The following is a 21,023-nucleotide window of genomic DNA, read 5'->3' on the forward strand; positions in this document are numbered from 1 at the left end:
TCAGAGGTGGTTGAATTTTATTGAAAAGTAAACACATTCTTAAAAAAACAAATATCTATATATCACACTTATATCTAAACCTAAAAACAAAAATGTAATTTTATTGCAGCTTTCCAAATCTTTAGATGTAGTGGATGCATTATGTGTCTGATTGTAAGCTTTCCCCCTCTCCCAACCCCCCCTCTTATTTTTCATCTAGTGATCTGGCCAGTAACAGATTTCCTGTCTTAGGGTGGCTCTTCTATCTTCGGAGGAGCAATGGAGACACCCTTGGAGAGCAGCATTGTTTGGCAAGTGTAGTGTAGGATGGACTATTAGATTTTGATGGGCTGTAAAGCAGAACTAAACCTACCGATTGTAACAGTTTAAAAAAACAGTCACATTCCTGACACGCTGGGAGTCACACTTGCTTGTGTTCTCAACCAAACTGTCAAACCAGCAAATGGCTGGAATCATAACTGATCGCATGTGCAGCATCATGGTAGTTGCAGATCAAACAGAGGCTAGGATGGCAGCTTCCTTGGCTGAAAGGACTAGGAGGTTTTAGTTCCCCTTTAAGTGACAACAAATTAAAGCTGAACTCCAGCTAGCACTTTTTAAAATCAAACAAAACCTACCAATTAAACATTTTTCCCAGTTACATTCAAGGCCTGTCATAAATGATAATTGTCAGTTACAGGTGTGCTTATGCTTTGAACTGAACAGTCAAGTCATTAAAGAAAACGGTTGTAGCCATCACATTTAAGGATTAGTCAGCCGCAATATATTACATTTTTGTTTACATACACTTTATCATTCCAGTGACTGATACTGAACACCTTGAATAATAAAACATAGTTGGTGCAATATAGCAAATGAGGTGCTGCTTGTAAGCTGTTCGCATAAAGCATTTGTAAATGAAAACAACTGTGATTACTTGGAAAATGCAGCTAAATTCACTAATGCTGACCATACACACAGAGATATGATTGTTTGAGGTGAGGAATATTTCAATGAAACGGCATCTTCCAGAAATTCTTTGTACTAAACTAATCATTTGGATCTGTGAACAATTGTTTAATGTGACATTCCATCACTTTATGTAATTAACCACTTGCTGCCCGGCCTATGGTCAAATGACGGCCGGGCGAACACTTCGTCCGTCCAGGAAGGTGTCATATAACGTCCTTCCTATATTGTGCTTTGCGCGTGCCCGCAGGGCCATGCTGTGGCGAAATCTGTCGCCGGCCGTGTACCTCGGACACAGCTGATGACAGATCTGTGTACCGATCCCGTTACCAGTACCATGTGACCTGCTGTGACCAATCACATTAAGTCACATGACAGTTGTATACAATGGATGGCTTCCTTTCATGCCATCCATTGTATGCAAGTGTGTCTAGCTGTGAATGGTCACAGTGATCATATGCACAGGCTGGGCCAATTACAGCCCATCTGTGTCATGTGATTAGCTGTAGCCAATCACAGCTAATCACAAAAAAAAAAATTGAATTAATATCATTCAGTTAAATGCTTGCTTATAGGAAAATAATTCTTTGCTATAAGCAATTGTTAAAAAAAAAAATATACTGATCACTTCCCCAAAGTAATACAATGTTACTAAGGTAACATTATACTACTTTGGTCATAGTGCAATATGAAAAAGAAAAAATTTAATAAATATATATATTTTTTTTTCGTAATGTCACCAGTCAGTGTCCCTGATCACCTCCACACCAGTTATATGCTGATGCTGTACTGCTCTGGTGACAGTATGTTAAAAAAAAAAAAAAAAAAAATTTGTGAAAATAATTTTTTTTAATTTCTTCATTTTCCAAACAGTTATGACAAAAAAATTACTACTTCAAAAACTTTCTTACAGACTAAATAATAAACACTGATTTAGGTTATTTTCACCAAATGTAGCAGAATACATCTTGGCCTAAATTTATGAAGAACAATTATTTATTTGCAAACGTATATAACAGAAACAAAGAAAAATGTGAAAAATGTGTTTTTTGTTACTTTAGCAATAAATAAAACCCCAGTTGTGATTAAATACCACCAAAAGAAAGTTCTAGTGTGAACAAAATTATAACATTTTAGTTTGGGTACAGTGTTGCATGACCGCGCAATTGTCATTCAAAGTGTGAGAGCGCTGAAACCTGAAAATTGGCCTGGGCAGGAAGGGGGTAAAAGTGCCCGGTATTGAAGTGGTTAATAAACAGGAAGAGCGCCTTCCTGGGAACTTTTAATGCTGGCAATAAAATTAAACAACCATATTTTTCTGGTTATTTTTTTTGCCAGCATTAGAGTTCTAAGGAAGGTGTTGTTCTTGTTTGCTAATTACATAAGAAATGGAAAGTGATGGAATATCACGTTATCCAAGTATCACTGAAGCAAAGAGTAACTTTGTTTAACTTGAGGTATTGTTTTATGTCACTTATTACTTTAGTAGGATATACTGGAGAAAAATGGATGAAATGGCACACGGATGTTTTGTTTGCACAGAAGATAAACACTAAAAATGGGTAGTTATGGTTCTCTATGTGTAAATGGGTAGCTATGGTTATCTATCATACTAGAGATGACCTTTTTTATATAAATTGTGAATAGCTAGAAGCATTTCCTACAACATGTATGGACCAAAGTACCAGCATTCAGCAGCAGAGTATGCAGGTACCTGTAGCTTAGAACAGGACAAAGAGTCTTAAGACCGACAAATGTTTAGTACTAAATGGTACAAATATTAAAAGTTAAAAAAATGCTTTTTTGGAAAAAATAGACTATAGTTGTAAGGCACATTGTATTTCATCACTGATTGCTCCAAGATTATACAAATATTACAAAGGATAGTGATGCCTGAGTCAGAACCATGTACCCTCCTATAGTTAAATATGGTTGTCAGGCAAAATACAATGTAGGAGGATTGTATATGCTGCAGTCTATATAATGGGGGACACTAGATACTAATGTGGACATTTTAATGGAGAAGGGTTATGTTCTAACACATTTCCACCTATCGATAATATTTCAGGAAGCTCACTATTAATTATGATTGTTGAACTTTGAGTCAGATCATGGACACTGTTCTTCAGACCTGAACTTTAAAGGGCCGACTAATTCAAATTGGAGGTGGTGCTATATATTTTGTTTTATCCTGAGTAAAAGGTTTCTACCACATCTTTGTACTTTTCCAGAATGGCATGCCGTTTAATTTTCATTGTTGGCCCTAAAACAACAGAAAATGTCATCAGACACCTGAATAGTTTTCTTTGTGAATTAATACTTATAAAAAGCCAGCAGTTTGCATTTTCTGTTATACATACAGGATAAATAGCAAATTGTGTTGCTCAGTAAATTTGCAGTAATTAAAAAAAAAAAAACAAAAAACTAAGGGAAAGATACACAAGTTAATTTCACTAGATGGACAGGGCTTTCAGAGAAGTTTGGCCAAAGCTGTGGGTTTATCAAAGTGAAACCCCAGGCAAAACTGATTTTTTTTTCCTAGTTATTAGGGTGAGAAGGGGTTATAACCTTCAGATTGTTATTGTGGTCTCTGCATTCAAGAGATTTCTTCTCACATCCTGTTCCAGCAATACAACTGGAGGCAGTATATGTCACCAATATAGGTGTCGCTGCTGAGAGATTTCACCTCTGCTTTGGTTTTGGTGATCATTCTAAAATTTTAGATTTCTCTTCCCTTTCTGATCTTCACATGGTTAGGGACACAGATTGAAATAAAAACTTATAGGAGGTTTAAACCTTTTCCTTCTCTAACCAAAATGAAGACCCCACTTTTAATAGTTGCAGGCCATTTCTACATGGTTGGACCGAGGCTTATGAAGCATGCATTGCCTGTCATTTTTTTTTTTTTCTTTCTCACCCATTTAGGGACATAGGAAGTCTTTCACCTTTGGTTTATACACTTCTCAAAAAAATTAAGGAACACTTTGAAAACACATCAGATCTCAATGGGAAAAAATATCATGCTGGATATCTATACTGATATGGACTGGGTAATGTGTTAGGAACTTAAGTATGCCCCATCATTTGATGGAAATGAAAATTATCAACCTACAGAGGACTGAATTCAAAGATACTCCGAAAACTGAAGTGAAAAAATGCAGCAGGCACGCAGTAGTTTGTATGGCCCTCGTGCGCTTGTATGCATGCCCGAGAATGTCGGGGCATGCTCATAATGAGACAGTGGATGGGTGTGCTGCAGTATTTCTTCCCAGATCTGGACCAGGGCATCACTGAGCTCCTGGACAGTCTGAGGTGCAACCTGGCGGCGTCGGAAGGACCAAAACATGATATCCCAGAGGTGTTCTATTGGATTTAGGTCAGGCGAGCGTGTGGGCCATTCAATGGTATCAATTCCTTCACCCTCCAGGAACTTCCTGCATACTCTTGCCACATGAGGCCGGGCATTGTCGTGCACCAGGAGGACTCCAGGACTCACTGCACCGACATGGGCCAAAGATTTCATCCCGAAACCTACTGGCAATGGCACATACTGAAGTGCCATCCTGAAGGAGTTGGTCTACCTGTAAAACTCTGTCCAGGTATGGCCTCATGCTAGCAGTAGTGAAACTGACCCTAGCCAAATGCAAAACTAGTGAAAAACAGAAAAGATGAGTAAGGAAAAAAATTTCAGTGGCCTCCACATGTAAAACCATTCCTGTTTTGGGCGTCATCTCATTGTCAATCTAGTGCATCCAAAGCAGCTGAAACCGATTAACAACCCCCTCTGCTACTTAACTGACCAGATCAATATCCCAGGAGTTTAACTCACTTGATGCTATACTCTGATTAAAAAGTGTTCCTTTAATTTTTTTGAGCAGTGTACTAATACCTACAGGAGGCAAACAAAGCAAGCTCAGCATAGCCCCTCCCACTCCAAGCATGCTTCATTTTTTGCTAGTGTCTTAGGAGAATGGACACCTTTTCTTTAGCGCTGTTAAAGGCTACCCTACTTTTTGCTAGACTTCTTTCTTCATTTATGTTTTCTTCATTCAAGATTTCTCTGCATGACTGCTAGAGCTAGTTTCAATGACTTTTGTCAGCATAGCCTTTGGAGTGCTGTGTCTGGGCCCCACTGGATGCTACTGGCTAGCCTGGAAATGACCTGTGGCCACTGGATTTTGCATAAGGCGCTTACACACTACAGACCCCATTCTGGTAAAAAGAAATCCACAGTCCTTTTCAGGTGCAGTGTCCTTGGCATTGCCTCAGTGTTTGACCTGTCTCTGACGACTCACCGTGTGGGTAGGCTGAGAACTATCTTATTTGTTGGTTTTTTGGGCACATTTCAAATTCCTGCTTTCTACTGGTTACCTATTACCCTATAATTATAGGAACTAACCAAAAAACGTGCTGCTTAAACACAACTCTCTCTTTCTCTCCCTCCATCCAAAACTGATTAAATAATTTGCCAAAAAATAAATAAACCCATTCAACAAACATGCATATCTTAACAAATATATGTATAAAAAAAACAAATCATACTTTACTTCACCCAAAAATTTAAGTGCTCCACCTTCAATAAACTGTGATAAGTTCACAAATATCTATAATGCTATTGAACTGTATATAGCATGACAAATAAAACAAAAACGGAATAATATTAATAATAATAATGTGCTCCACCTAAAATGGATAACGTCTCAAATGCAATCTTGAAATAAAAACAGGTGAAAGAAATGACAGCCCTTTTAACAGTGAAGTATATTATAACAGTTTTTGACCTGTATTGTTTATATAGGTTCAGTACCTAGGTGAGCGGGCATATCTGGTGATGGAGGAGCATTTTCATTTTGAAGTGACATACAGAAGTTCACACCAGAGTGGATAACAGAAATATTTCACTGTTATAAGGACTGGTGAAAGGACTTTTATAAGTTTCACTTATTTTTATTTCAACTTTGCATTTGGAACATTGCTCATTTTTGGGTGGATCACGATAATTTTTTTTATTATTCAATTTTTGTTTTATTTTTCATGCTATATACGCATTTCACTGGCATTATAGATATTTGTGGAATTTTGAATTTTGCGTGGAGTAAAGTAAATGTTTTTTTATATACAGTTGTGTTCAAAATAATAGCAGTCAGACATCACTAACCTGATCAATCACTGTTTTTGGTAGAAATGATATTTCTACAAGGCAAATAATTTACTAGCAGGTGTAGTAGAGTAATAGAAATCCAACAGACCCAACAGTCATGACATGCATGCTGCTGATTCTGTATAATTGAATCACTAATTGAAAGAGGCATGTTCAAAATAATAGCAGTGTGGAGTTCTATTAGTGAGGTCATTCATTCTTTGAAAAACCGGTGGCAATTATTGCCCTTATTTAAGGAAGGAAGGCAGCAAATGTTGTACATGCTGGTTACAGTGCATTTCTCTCTGCAATTCTGAGGAAAATGGGTTGTTCCAGACATTGTTCAGAAGAACAATGATTAAAAAGTTGATTGGAGAGGGGAAAACATATAAAGAAGTGCAGAAAATGATAGGCTGCTCAGCTAAAATGATCGCAAATGCTTTAAAATGGCAACCAAAACCTGAAAGACGTGGAAGAAAGCGAAAAACTACCATTCGAATGGATAGAAGAATAGCCAAAATGGCAAGGACTCAGCCAACAATCAGCTCCAGGAAGATCAAAGAAGGTGTAAAGTTACCTGTGAGTACTGTTACAATTAGAAGACACCTATGTGAAGCCAAGCTATCTGCAAGAAGCCCCCGCAAAGTACCACTGTTGAAAAAAAGACGTGCTGAAGAGGTTACAATTTGCCAAAGAGCAGATTGACTGGCCTACAGAGAAATGGTGCAACATTTTGTGGACTGATGAAAGTAAGATTGTTCTTTTTGGGTCTAGTGGCTGGAGACAGTTTGTCAGACGACCCCCAAACACTGAATTCAAGCCACAGTACACTGTGAAGACAGTGAAGCATGGTTGTGCAAGCATCATGATATGGGGATGTTTCTCATACTACGGTGTTGGGCCTATTTATCGCATACCAGGGATCATGGATTAGTTTATGGAAATAAAAGCTATTAGAAGGATTTTGAGCTTTATTCACTTTTTTCAACACACTGCTATTATTTTGAACACAACTGTATATACAGTATTAGTTAAGATATGCAATTAATATTTGTTGAATGGGTTGATTTGTTTTGGCACATTTTTCAGTTCTGGGTGGAGCATTTATATTTACATTTTACATAGATTTTTGTTTGAGCAGCGCAACACGTTTTTTGGGTTAATCCATATTTATGGTGTGGAAACACATTTGTGTTTTGCTGCACTTATGTTTTTTACTCATTGTAATCTCAATATAGTTTTGTCTGTATTGATTAGGTTTGTGGTAGCGCACAGTGTTTTTTTGGTTTAGATTCCTATAATTATAGAGTCTACCCCATCCTTGGAATCCTCCCTAGCTAGGTGGAGCCAATTCCTCTGCCTTGGGGTCTCTAGTACAGCCCACCTTTACAGGGAAGCCACTAGGGCAGTAGTGGGCATTCATAGATTCTACTAGCAGTTTGAAACCCTCATTAAACCCGAGCTCTCACTGGAGGGCCCTGCCCTTTGTTCCATTTTGGCGGTGACTTTTTTCTCAAACCATGATGGAATGATCAAAAATTTCCTGAAAGAAATATCTCCACTTCAGCAATGGATCTTTTGCTGATAGTGAGTGAAGCAGATGGCTAAAGCCTTAAGCTTCATCTGTGATGGACTGCTGGAAGCATTTTAGCTTGTTTCCCATTTTACACTGATTAAAGTGCTGGTCTGCTGACCCTGTGTCCAAAGAGCACCTGATGTGCACGGTCTTCAAAGGGATGATGTCTCTTCAGACAGAATCATGATACTATTTTTAATAGTATCATGATTCTAAGATCCTATCTTTGGAGAATTTACCTCTTCCAGTATATGGCCTGGTGATTAAGGAGATGGTATCTTCTACTTCGCTGGATCATTTCCTTGGTGGGTCTCTTGCTTTGGATCTGTTCACTGATGTGCCACTACCATTTAGAAGTAAATGGAAATTTTGCTGCGTCAAGTTCATATACGGAATTCTATATTAAAACTCCTGTGCTACCTAAAAACTAAGTGGTTGTGCTATTCATTTAATGTGACATGAATACAAGTGAACTAGGTGTGTATCTCTTTAAATATCTGCTGCTTGCATCATAATGTGTTCCCACATTTAATGAGATGCAAGATTGTGATAGGTGATGCTGTACTGTAATTAATGATAATTGCAACCCTTATTGTGTGAAAAATGTATAAATCTCTTCTATACCATCAATTCATAAATATATAACTTCTAGTGCACTACTAAATGTGCAAACATAAAGCTCAATATATGGATCAATTCACAAAGTCCACACTGTATGCGTGATTATCCACTACCAAAATTTTACACGTACTGCTTGTTAACTTCACACAATAAAGTGCCACCTCTGTGCTCACTGAACTCTCACCTCCAAATTTTATTACAATGCGTATATATATGACATTCCATCCAGAGTTGGTGGAATCTAGATGGAATGTCATATATACGCATTATGATATAAATCTGGAGTTGAGAGTTCTCTGAGCACAGAGGTAGCTCTTTTACACAGTCTGGCTGAAAAAAGACAAAAATCCATCCACTTCACCCAAAAAAAAAAAAATTATAATCCTACACCCACAGTCGATCCAGAGGAAGGCAAAAAACCCAGCAAAGCATGATCCAATTTGCTCCTGCAGGGGAAAAAATTCCTTCCTGATCCCCCGAGAGGCAATTGGATATTCCCTGGATCAACTTTACCTATAAATGTTAGTATCCAGTTATATTCTGTGTATCTAGGAAATAACCCAGGCCTTTTTTAAAGCAATCCACTGAGCTGGTCAGAATCAACTCTTCAGGGAGTCTATTCCACATTTTCACAGCTCTTACTGTGAAGATACCTTTCCTTGTTTGGAGATTAAATTTATTTTCCTCCAGACGTAAAGAGTGCCCCCTTGTCCTATGTAATGACCTCAGGGTGAATAACTCTACACCGAGTTAACTATATGAACTACTGATGTATTTATACATGTTGATCATATCCCCCCTTAACCTCCCTAGTGGTATGGTTATGTCAATATTTCTGTGCTCAAAGCGGTACATTTTTTTGCATGGAAATACGTTTTTTTTTTATTGTAGGCCTGTAATTCTTAGGAATCACTCACTGCAATCTGTCCGAACAAGAGTCTAAACATCCTGGCTATGATAAAATTTGAAACATGAAATCATAAATTATAATATAATAAATAATCATGAAAAGATAATTTAATACAATAATGTAATCAAACCAAAAACACTGAAATTTGAAATATAGTGCCAAGTTCGCACATTGCTGAGCTTAGTCGCAGAATTGTTTTCAGTGTCTGATGACGAATTTCCCCACAAATTATTATCACTCAATTCTGCAAGTGGTTCTAATTTACTATCGCTGTATTCTAGCTGGTCTAAAATCGCTTTTGACCTAAAGGGACGCTTTTTGGACGCCATGGATGTTTCTCAGTTTCCAGGCAGAAAGAACGGTAAAAATGGAGGCAGGGCACAGGACAAAGCACTAGGGAAAAAATGTATGTGAAATGGTTTGATATAGTAATGTTATACTATGAGATTTTAGTGTATTGAGTGAATGTCACTTTATAATTTTTTTAAATTATAGCCGGTTCCGTCCCCCGTACGTCCCGATGCTTGCAGGGAACGGAACCCAGATGCCGGCATCGGCCAGAGGATGCTGCAGGGGGGACATCGCTGGAGTGCAGGACAAGCTAAGTGCTGGAGGGAATCCCTGAGCAACGCTGCAGAGTAATCCCAAATGTAGCTTGGGGTTACCGCTTCTGGTTCTGAAAGTTAACCCCGAGCTACACTCGGGAATACCGCCAGGGGGGTTAATCTCCTCTTCTCAAGAGAGAATAAATTCAGTTCCTCTAATCTTTCCTCATAGTTGAGCTCCTCCATGCCTCTTATCAGTTTGGTTGCCCTTCTCTGTACTTTCTCCAGTTCCCCAATGTTCTTTTTGTGAATTTGGCCTTTCTGTGCCCAGGTTTAGGCCCTTCCTCTTCTAATGTTCCTTCCTTGTCTGCCTTCCAGCCTTCAGAGAGGGGGCTGTCTGGTAATCCTCCTTGTTCTAGATAAAAACAGGTGAATGTAGTTCACTTTATTGTACGAAGTTAACAAGCAGCACGTGTATAATTGCGGTGTTGGATAACCACGCATACAGTGTGGACTTTGTGAACTGATCCATATATTGAGCTTTTGTTTGCACATGTAGTAATGCACTAGAAGTTATGCATTTATTTATGTATTTATGGTATATAAGTGATTTATGTTTTTTCACACAATAAGACCTGGTTCACACCAGTGCGGGAAACACTGCGAATCCTGTGTGTTTCCATTGCAGTCGTATCGTGTTCATGTGATCTGGTGTGGGTGTCAATGTTAAAAAGTGATGTCTGGCATCGCATGGATGAGAACAACTATATGATGCAATTCAGGTGCGTATTTAAAAAAGGGTCCTGCACCTTTTTGGTGCGGATGTGATTTGAGACATACAAAGTGTATGGCTCAAATCGCACCGCACAGACATTATGCATGTAATTTGCAATGGATAGTGTGAACCTGGACTGAGGGTTTCAATTATCATTAATATTAGTGCATCATCACCTATCACTAAGCTGCAAGTTCGGATCCTGACATGGGCAAATCCTTATGTTCTTTCCTGTTAGCTGTCCTCTTTTCCGGGATGGACATAGTTTCCCAAATGGTTACATCCGGATTGGGGGAGGGGGTTGATCCTTCTGTCCTTGTGCATTCCAGGACCTGTGTTACAAACACCCCGATACCCTGGTTCAGCTGCATGATAAACAGGCTTTGGGTCTTTCTGTGCTCAGGTCCAGGCCCTTCCTCTTCTAATGTTCCTTCCTTGTCTGCCTTCCAGCCTTCAGAGGGGAGCTTTCTGGTAATCCTCCTTGTTCTAGATGGAAAAAGGTGAATGTAGTTGACCTGCTAAGGCTCCTGACTGTTGATCATGTGTGCTGACAGATTGTTGGATTTGCTGAGTCAGGAGCATCTTTAAATCTGAGGATTTATGGTGCTCAAGATAGGAAGGATAGTGCCCTTAGCGGGTGTCTTTCTTCGTACAAATAGGTTAAAACTTGATTTCAGCATTGTCAAATCCAGCCTCTTCTATGCTATTGGTTAGTATGCTGACCTATCCCCTTGCTTAAGACCTTTTGTAGAGGGTTCCCATGTACTGCTCCCCACTTGTCTCTCCTATGATGCAGAAGGATCAAACTTTGGTTCTCACCGTATTCTCAGGAAGCGAAAAGACCCTTTGGATTTCTTTTAGGTACTTCTACTTCCTTGTAGTCCTTGCCTTGGCAAGGTGAGAGTATGATCTATCAGCCTTTACTTTCCAGATATTGATCTGTGGTGGGATCAGGTAAGTTGAGGTGTTGTACAACCTGGATAAATCATGTTAGGTCATTTGGGTCTCATTCCACTTTGGGTGGTTCAGGTTCCAGCTTCAAGCTGGGTCTGTAGGATCAGTTGCTCCTGTCAAGATTTACTTCATTGGTTGTGAGTGTGTCTGGCTCTTTTGGCATTGTGAATCAATTCCCAATGCAAGGCTTGGGCTACTTTCACACTACTCAATGCAAAAACATGGTAAAAACGCATATGTGGTTTTCACTTGTTAAAAATGGACATGTGACTCAAAAATGCATCAAAAACACAACCACAGGGTACGTTTTTGCCACAATTTTGAGGCGGTTTTCATTCATTTCAATGGGGAAGTGCGATTATGGTGCTTTTTTCTTTTTACCGTACTAAACATGTAGCAGGCAGGACTTTGAAATACGCAATGGGCCTGCAACTGACCAGTGTGAAGAGTTACATAGGATTTATTGGTCATGTGTTTTTCTTGCGCTTTTTTTTTTTTTCTTTTTTTTCTTTTCTTTTAACGCAAAAACTCTGTTCTCACAATTTTCATTCTACCAGGTGGAGGTTGCAAACTCATCTGATGCCAGCTTCAGTGTAGATCCTTCAGGCAGCTATTGAGCTGCTAGCAGTTCCCAGTTTGCTATTGTTTTTGTTTCTGTTGGCATTAGTTTGCTGGTTGCCCACCCCTAAGTTGGATGTACGGTTTCCCTAAATAAATTAGGATTTGAACTCACTGTAAAACCCTTTTCTTGGATTTCAGTGAGGGATACAACTCCCATCCCCCTGTGTTTTTGATCATGCTCTCAGTACTGCTTTCCTACAAAACTGAAGCATGCTGCTAGCGAGAAGGTTTATCTTGTGCTGTCTTTGTTTCTCAGAGGCCAGTCCTCCTCTAGGTATGCCTAGTGAAAATCGCCCTGTGTCCCAAAGAAACGGATTTTATGTTGAATGCAGAAATCCTATTTTTATTTTTTTTTAATCTGTGATGGGGGGGGGGTATTTATTACAAACCATAACAAGTTGCCCAGTGTAAGATCGTATAATGCGTTTCACTCACCCATTTCACCTCCTGATATTGAAAAATCCTTGGGTAGGACTGCCCACTTCTGAATACGCTGGGCATTTGACACCGCTTCACTGTTGACCTTGTCTATACCCTCCTGAATTGCTCTATAAGCAGCCTGGTCCTTCTGTCCCACAATCTCGGTCACTGTTGTGGCCTTACTGCCAACATCATTACAAAACCGGACTGCTTCCTGGGTCAGATTATCAGTGGGCTCCATGCTTTCTGGGTCTACTGTGCACTAGAGAGAAGAATAATATGATGTACTGTGCATCATAAGTAACTATAGTAAGCTGCAAAAACATATAATACCTTCAGCGTAAGAAGCATTGACAGAAATTTCCTCCTGTCGCCAATAAGCACTGCATTGCTCACAATAGATATTTTTCCTTTAATGGCATCTTCTATAGGGATGGGTGGTACATTCTCTCCACCTGCAGTGATGATTAGCTCTGTGGGCAGAACATACATTTATTATACAGAATATATGCTTTATTTGCTATTATAAAATTTATAATACTACAAAAAAAGTGGATGTCCTGTCAGGCTTATATGTATATAGCTATTATACATACTGTATATAAGTTTTTGTGTACAGTGCCTTGAAAAATGTATTCATACCCCTTGAAATTTTACACATTTTGTCATGTTACATCCAAAAATATAAATGGTTTTTATTGGGATTTTATGTGATAGACCAACACAAAATGGCACATAATTGTGAAGTGGAAGGAAAATGATAAATGTTTTTCAAAATTTGTCACAAATAAATGTTTGAAAAGTGTGGTGTGCGTTTGTACTCAGCCCTCTTTACCCTGATACTCCTAACTAAAATCTAGTGGAACCAATTGCCTTCAGAAGTCTCCTATTTAGAAAATAAAGTCCACCTGTATGTAATTTAATTTCAGTATAAATACAGCTGTTCTGTGAAGCCTTCAGAGGTTTGTTATAAAACATTAGTGAACAAACAGCATCATGAAGGCCAAGGAACACACCAGGCAGGTCAGGGATAAAGTTGTGGAGAAGTTTAAAGCAGGGTTAGGTTATAAAAAATTATCCCAACCTCAAACATCTCAGGGAGCACTGTTCAATCCATCCTCCGAAAAAGGAAAGTATGACACAACTGCAAATCTACCAAGACATGGCCAGCTCCCTAAACTGACAGGCCAGGCAAGGAAAGTATTAATTAGAGAAGCAGCCAAGAGGCCCATGGTAACTCTGGAGGAGCTGCAGAGATCCACAGCTCAGATGGGAGAATCTTTCCACAGGACAGCTATTAGTTGTGCACTCCACAAATCTGACCTTTTGGCCTAAATGCAAAATGCTATGTATGGCAGAGAACTAACACTGTACATCACTCTAAACACACCATCCCCACCGTGAAACATGGTGGCAGCAGCATGTTGTGGGGATGCTTTTCTTCAGCAGGTACAGGAAAGCTGGTCAGAGTTAATAAGAAGATGGATGGAGCCAAATACAGGTCAATCTTAGAAGAAAACCTGTTGGAGTCTGCAAAAAACTTGAGACTGGAGCGGAGGTTAGAGCAGGACAACAACCTTAAACATACAGCCAGAGCTACAATGGAATGGTTTAGATCAAAGCATATTCATGTGTTAGAATTGCCCAGTCAAAGTCCAGACCTAAATCAAATTGAGAATCTGTGGCAAGATTTGAAAATTGCTGTTCACAGACACTCTCCATCTAATCTGACAGAGCTTGAGCTATTTTGCAAAGAAGAATGGGCAACAATTTTACTCTCTAGATGTGCAAAGCTGGTAGAGACATCCCCAAAAAGACAAAATATTGACTCAGGGGGGCTGAATACAAATGCACGCCACACTTTTCACAGATTTATTTGTAAAAAATGTTGTAAACCATTTATCTTTTTCCTTCCACTTCACAATTATGTGCCACTTTGTGTTGGACTATCCCAAAAAAATAAATTACATTTACATTTTTGCTTGTAACATGACAAAATGTGGAAAATTTCAAGGGGTATGAATACTTTTTCAAGGCACTGTATGTATAAATACACAAAACACACAAATTTGGTAAAAACCTTTACAATTAGGCATGTGTGGTTTTTTTTTAACACTAGGACTGATGAATTATGTAAGGCATTTTGTATTATAGTAAACAATTAAAACTTCATTTGGCCTACAATTACAATAATCTGCTGGTGAAATTCATTCTTTAGTCGTTGTAGCATATGGCTTGGGAGTTGTAAAGCTACCATTTGCATTTGCTTTTGAATAGAATAGCAGAGGAGGAGTACATCTGTGCACATGTAGCTTTTTACCATATTGAGGTCTGTACATGTGTTTGTATATTATATATGTATATACATTGTATTTATTATCATAGAATATCTATGTACATGTAAGTCTGACACCATATCCTACGCCTACACCATCTTCAAAATGCAAGAAGCCTTGTTGCAACTTATGGTATGCTTAGAGGGAAAGATGATTGTCACCCAATCCAGCTGTCGGTGATTATAATAGGAAATAGCTGTATGCCTTTGGACCTCAACTGTGTGAATATCAGAAACAATCCTGCAAATGCAGTTTTCTGTATGATCCCTATTTTCCCAACATGCCCCTAAATGGAATGTCTTTGTGTACTTTATATAAACCAGGTGCCCTTTATGTTGTATCTGCAGTTTCAACAGCTTATAACAATGATCAACAGAAGTATGTAGAGCATGCTTTAGGAAACCAAACTGCCACCCTTATCTGGGGAATGAAGGTCAGATAGAAATGTACTGGGAGATCCGTATGCTGGATTTGTTTGTATTCTGGAACTTGTGTGGGCAATTCCCTGGCATAGTCCCCATTAACCACTTGACTACAGGGGACTTATACCCCCTTCCTGCCCAGGCCAGTTTTCAGCTTTCAGCGCTGTCACACTTTGAATGACAATTGCGCGGTCATGCAACACTGTACCCATATGAAACTTTTATCATTTGTTTGTGACAGAGCTTTATTCTGGTGGTATTTAATCACCTCTGGGTTTTTAATTCTTGTTAAACAAACCAAAAACAACTTAAAAAGTTTTTTTTCTTAGTTTGTTATAAAATTTTGTAAATAAGTGATTTTCTCCTTCACAGATGTGCGCTGATGGGCACTGATGAGGAGGCACTGGTAGGTGGCACTGATGAGCATTGACAGGCATCACTGGTGGGCACTGAAAGGCAGCACTCATATATGGCATTGATAGGCGGCACTGACTGGCACTGATAGGCGACACTGATGCGTACTGAGAGGCGGCACTGACTGGCACTAATAGGTGGCACTGATGGGCAGCACTGATAGATGGCACTGACTGGCATTGATAGGTGGCACTGAAAGGCAGCTCAGATGGGCACTGATATGTGGCACTGATGGGCACTGGCAGGTGGTATTGATGGGCACTGGTAGGTGGCATTGATGGGCACTTACAAGTGGCACTGCTGGGGCTACACTGATCATCAGGGCACGCTAATCATCACTGATCATGCCCTGATGATCAGTGTACCTGTCCCCTCGGCTCTCCTCAGCTGATCACATGACATGACAGGGCCGACATCTTTGGCTCTTTCCATTGATCGGTGATCTGCTGTGTCCCAGGGACACAGCACACCACCGATCGCCGCACTGCGCTCACCAGGGGGATGCGCACGTGTGGTTAGAGTGGGAGGACATCCTCCCAGAACGAGAGAACCACCTTGTACCCGTCATTACCTTATATGGCAGGCGGGAGGCAGTTAGCAGTATTAATCTCAAAACCAAAAATGTAAGTTTACTAATCCTTATGGTGGCTGCATTCGTTTTCTTGTTTTAGGCCTTTTCCCTTCTGTTTTCACCTGGTGATCTGGCCAGTAACAAACCTCCTGTCCCCAGTCTGGATGATGGAGCAACAGGGACACCCTTGAACAGCAACATTGTCAGTCGGGGGGCAGGGAATGGACAAGCAGATTTTGATGTACTGAAGCCAAACTCCAGCTCACATTGCAGTTACAGCAACAGCTGTTTTTCCTTTTGGGATAAAGGTTGTACATGAATAAATAAAAGCTAATCATTGTAAGCACCCCTGCCAGTGGTAAATGGTGTGTCTCAACACTCTGATACATTTTCAGGAGAGTTTGTTCTGTTGAAAAACAAAAGACTTACTGACCAGATCCCCAGATTAAATGGTAATCTGCCATATATTAAATGTTTGCTTTTGGGTTTAATATCACTGTAACCAACATCAAAGAGTAGTGCTAGTTCTGGGGCAGAGCAACCCTCTGCAGCATTATAGCACATATACGCAGGCATCAGACTTTAAGCAAGTAAAATCGCATGTTCATAGGTGCTTCTGAGTTGCTTCAATTTGCCCTTGCTTTACTCCCGGATTTGCTGCAAGGTATCTATACAGATGAGAAGATGCTAGTGTGTGAGCATGTATTTGAATCCTTCACTTCATACCTCTGTATTGGATTTCTTTTCAAAAGTTTGCACAGCAAAGAACCATAATTTTGTCATTTTAATCAAGCTCTTCAACAGATGCCAATGACCACAGTGCCTCAGATTAGAATATGGATGGTAGCAGCTTCTGTCTCCAAATACAGGGTGCTGTAGGTCATAATACGGATGGGGTACAATTACCAGTTTGGCCACTAAGCATAGGATCTTCCAAAGTCAGATTTGTTCCCTTTATTACAGATTGTTATCACATGTCTGTGGTTAAATGAAAGTAAAATTAGTAAATGGAGAAGTGATCTAACTAAAAAGGGGGTGTAGGAATTAGATTAAACATTACTACCAAGCCACGACACCTTTTTGAACCCTTGGAGGGCCACACCTAGCCAGTGACTGCCTCATCTTTCTAGAGAAAGTATACACATTTAATTGTAAATCAGTAAAGACATTTTGAAAAAAATACCTTTGATTCTGCCTGTCACCTGCAGAAAGTCATCAGTGTCCATTTTGCCAATGTCTCCAGAATGTAACCAGCCATCCTCATCAAAAACCTCTTTAGTCTTTTCCTCCATGTTTAGATATCCCATGAAGACTGTCCGGCCCCAAAAGCAGATTTCTCCATTTCCATCGGAGTCTTTGTTAACTATTTTCATTTGACATCCGGGCACAGCCTTGCCACAGCTGTGAAAAGGACTTCATTGTTAGATGTTCAGTGCATGCATTGTATAGAAGGGGGTAACAAGTTAGCTATCTGCTGACATAAGCATCCATTCATGCCAATAAAAGAATTTGTTTTCCATAGTAACATGAACTAAAAAAAAAAAAGAAGAATATTACAGTGTTACAGCTGGTATGTAATATTGTGGGTTCCAGCTGTGTCTGTCATATACTGTAGGTATCTTCTCATTACACATGTGAGCAGTACCTATAAAACGGCACGCTGGTAATGATCAATAAAGTGAAACAAGTGATCCTTATTCTCCATAAATAATCCATACACATCAACTACCTAATTGCCCTATAATCTATTTTTCACGAAATTGTTTCTTACTGTTTTGTCTGCTCCCTTTTCCCCGTCATTTCCATTATGACCAGCGCATGTTGGTTGCAGTCATGTGCATTATTCTGTGCACACTACACATGCCACGATCCCCAATCTATGAGGATGGCTACATTTCTACATACAGTAAGGATATGGAGAATGGATTTAGACACCCTCTAACAGGGAGTAGGATCACCATAGCAAAAACAAAAGAAAGGAATTTGGAGATTAGAAGGATGAGAGCACTTTGAGTTAAAGGCTAAATTAACCTTTCTGAACATGTAATGTGTTACAGCCATATTTTGGGTGTAACATGTTCAGCATTAACCCTTTCCCTCTGATGCCCCCCTTGTTGTGACAGCAGGCAGGGGATCTCCTCCCCACACTTGCTGTCACAATTTGAAAACAGTACAGCTGTACGGGGCTCCACCCACATGGACACGTCATTCATCCACAATTTCCTATGAATGAATGCACTACAACAGGGGTATCAAACTGGTGACCCTCCAGCTGTTGCAAAACTACAAGTCCTATCATGCCTCTACTTTTGGGAGTCATGCTTGTAACTGTCAATCTTGCAATGACTCGTGGGACTTGTAGTTTGGCAACAGCTGGAGGGCTGCTAGTTTGACACCCGTGCACTACAAGTACTGTCAGCCATTGTGGCTGACAGCTTGTAATTCTCAATGAACTGCGAGGGCGCTGATGAGCGCTCTCATGCATTGATCTTCCTGCTCTCAACTGCCTGTCCGTATCAGGCAGACAGCTGTCTTGGAAGTCTGCAGGAGTCTGACATTGCACCCGCAATCTGCTGATCGTGGGTGCAATGCTTTACAGGCTTCTTAGAATATAAATGTTAATTTATTATTTTTTTCTTCAAAAGGTGAACTTAGCCTTTAAGAATAAATACTTTGATAGATTTTTACAAAATTTTTAAATAGGCGTTTACTGACACTCACCAAGGAAAAAAAGTTCCTAAAACACAAACATTTTTCTTGTAAGCCAGGCATTGGCTGGTAGAACTAGTTAGCTCTTGATCTGCAGACAACTGCACAGTAACTATATTGGTTTTTCAGCCATTCAAAGTGCAAGATTTTCTCTGTAGGTATGGGTTTCATTCCCTGTATTTGGGAAAATTAGGCATTTTTTCTTATTTTAGAAGTGACTAAAAAGATTTTGCTGAAAAATTGTAAAAGGTTGGTAGAAGAAACCAACAACCACTTTCTAAATAAATTCCACTTAAGCAATTAAGCTTTAGAAAAAGTTTTTCATATATTCATTTTATGCATTTAGCATTGGTATATTCCACAGCACTTTAAAATCAATAATAAATCAAGCAAAGCTCCAAGAGCTTACAGTGCAATATCTTTTGCATTCCATTATAAAACATAAACCAAGATGATATTTTAGCACAATCAATTTATTCTAATGGATCCTTATAAATTATAAGAAGAATCAGTAAGTAGAGAATATCCAGACAGAAACTTTTGCAACATGCTCCGATGGACCTAGAGATGAAGCCATGATATATATATATATATATATATATATATATATATATATATACATACACACACAGTATATATATGTATGTGTATGCATATATATATATATATATATATATATATATATATACACATACACAGTTGTGTTCAAAATAATAGCAGTGTGTTGAAAAAAGTGAATAAAGCTCAAAATCCTTCTAATAGCTTTTATTTCCATACACACAAATGCATTGGGAACACTACACATTCTATTCTAAATCAAAACATGAAGAAAAATATATCAAATTTGTGTTGTTCCTCTAAAAAAATTGAAGAAAAGTGAATATTAGACTGTTCAAAAAAATAGCAGTGTTTGTATTCTTCTTTGCAAACTCAAACATTCACTAATGTTTGCAGATTTTGCTTTCCTTTGAATCACTTAATTAATATTTAGTTGTATAAGCACTGTTTCTGAGAACTGCTGTACATCTGTGTTGCATGGAGTCAACCAACTTCTGGCACCTGTGAACAGGTATTCCAGCTCAGGATGATTGGATTACATTCCACAGTTCTTCTCTATTTCTTGGTTTTGCCTCAGAAACTGCATTTTTGATGTCACCCCACAAGTTTTCTATTGGATTAAGATCCGGGGATTGGGCTGGCCACTCTATAACGTCAATCTTGTTGGTCTGGAACCAAGATGTTGCACTTTTACTGGTGTGTTTGGGGTCGTTCTCTTGTTGGAACACCCATTTCAAGGGCATTTCCTCTTCAGCATAAGGCAACATGACCTCTTCAAGTATTCTGATGTATTCAAACTGATCCATGATCCCTGGTATGCGATAAATATGCCCAACACTGTAGTATGAGAAACATCCCCATATCATGATGCTTGCGCAACCATGCTTCATTGTCTTCACAGTGTACTGTGGCTTGAATTCAGTGTTTGAGGGTCGTCTGACAAACTGTCTCCGGCCACTAGACCCAAAAAGAACAATCTTACTTTCATCAGTCCACAAAACGTTGCGCCATTTCTCTTTAGGCCAGTCAATGTGCTCTTCATGAGTTTTCCCCTCTCCAATCAACTTTTTAATCAAGGTACGATGTTCTTCTGAACAATGTCTGGAACGACCCATTTTCCTCAGAATTTCAGAGAGAAATGCACTGTAACCAGCATGTACAACATTTGCTGCCTTCCTTCCTTAAATAAGGGCAATAATTGCCACCGGTTTTTCAAAGAATGAATGACCTCACTAATAGGACTCCACACTGCTATTATTTTGAACATGCCCCTTTCAATTAGTGATTCAATTACACAGAATCAGCAGCACGCATGTCATGACTGTTGGGTCTGTTGGATTTCTATTACTCTACTACACCTGCTAGTATATTATTTGCCATGTAGAAATATCATTTCTACCAAAAACAGTGATTGATCAGGTTAGTGATGTCTGACTGCTATTATTTTGAACACAACTGTATATATATTTGTAATGCAGTAGTGTAATCTGCTGTGTCACTTTC

General features: G+C 39.2%; 1 protein-coding gene across 4 annotated transcripts in view; it reads right to left on the minus strand.

Annotated features, from left to right (window-relative positions):
• ACSBG1 (acyl-CoA synthetase bubblegum family member 1) overlaps positions 1-21,023 on the minus strand; it is a 78,544-nt gene continuing 57,521 nt past the window's right edge. For all 4 annotated transcript variants that reach the window (XM_089671453.1, XM_089671454.1, XM_089671455.1 and 1 more), the window contains 4 exons: positions 17,437-17,654; positions 12,844-12,983; positions 12,526-12,772; positions 1-3,211 (listed from right to left, as the gene is read on the minus strand). In XM_089671453.1, the coding sequence (XP_089527579.1) occupies positions 3,135-3,211; positions 12,526-12,772; positions 12,844-12,983; positions 17,437-17,654 (682 nt within the window). In that variant the 3' untranslated portion in view covers positions 1-3,134. The remainder of the gene's footprint in view (positions 3,212-12,525; positions 12,773-12,843; positions 12,984-17,436; positions 17,655-21,023) is intronic.

The sequence above is a fragment of the Staurois parvus genome, unplaced genomic scaffold (assembly GCF_062004578.1).
Source record: "Staurois parvus isolate SC_StPar_1 unplaced genomic scaffold, SC_StPar_1.0 ptg000105l, whole genome shotgun sequence".
Lineage (NCBI taxonomy): Eukaryota > Metazoa > Chordata > Amphibia > Anura > Ranidae > Staurois > Staurois parvus.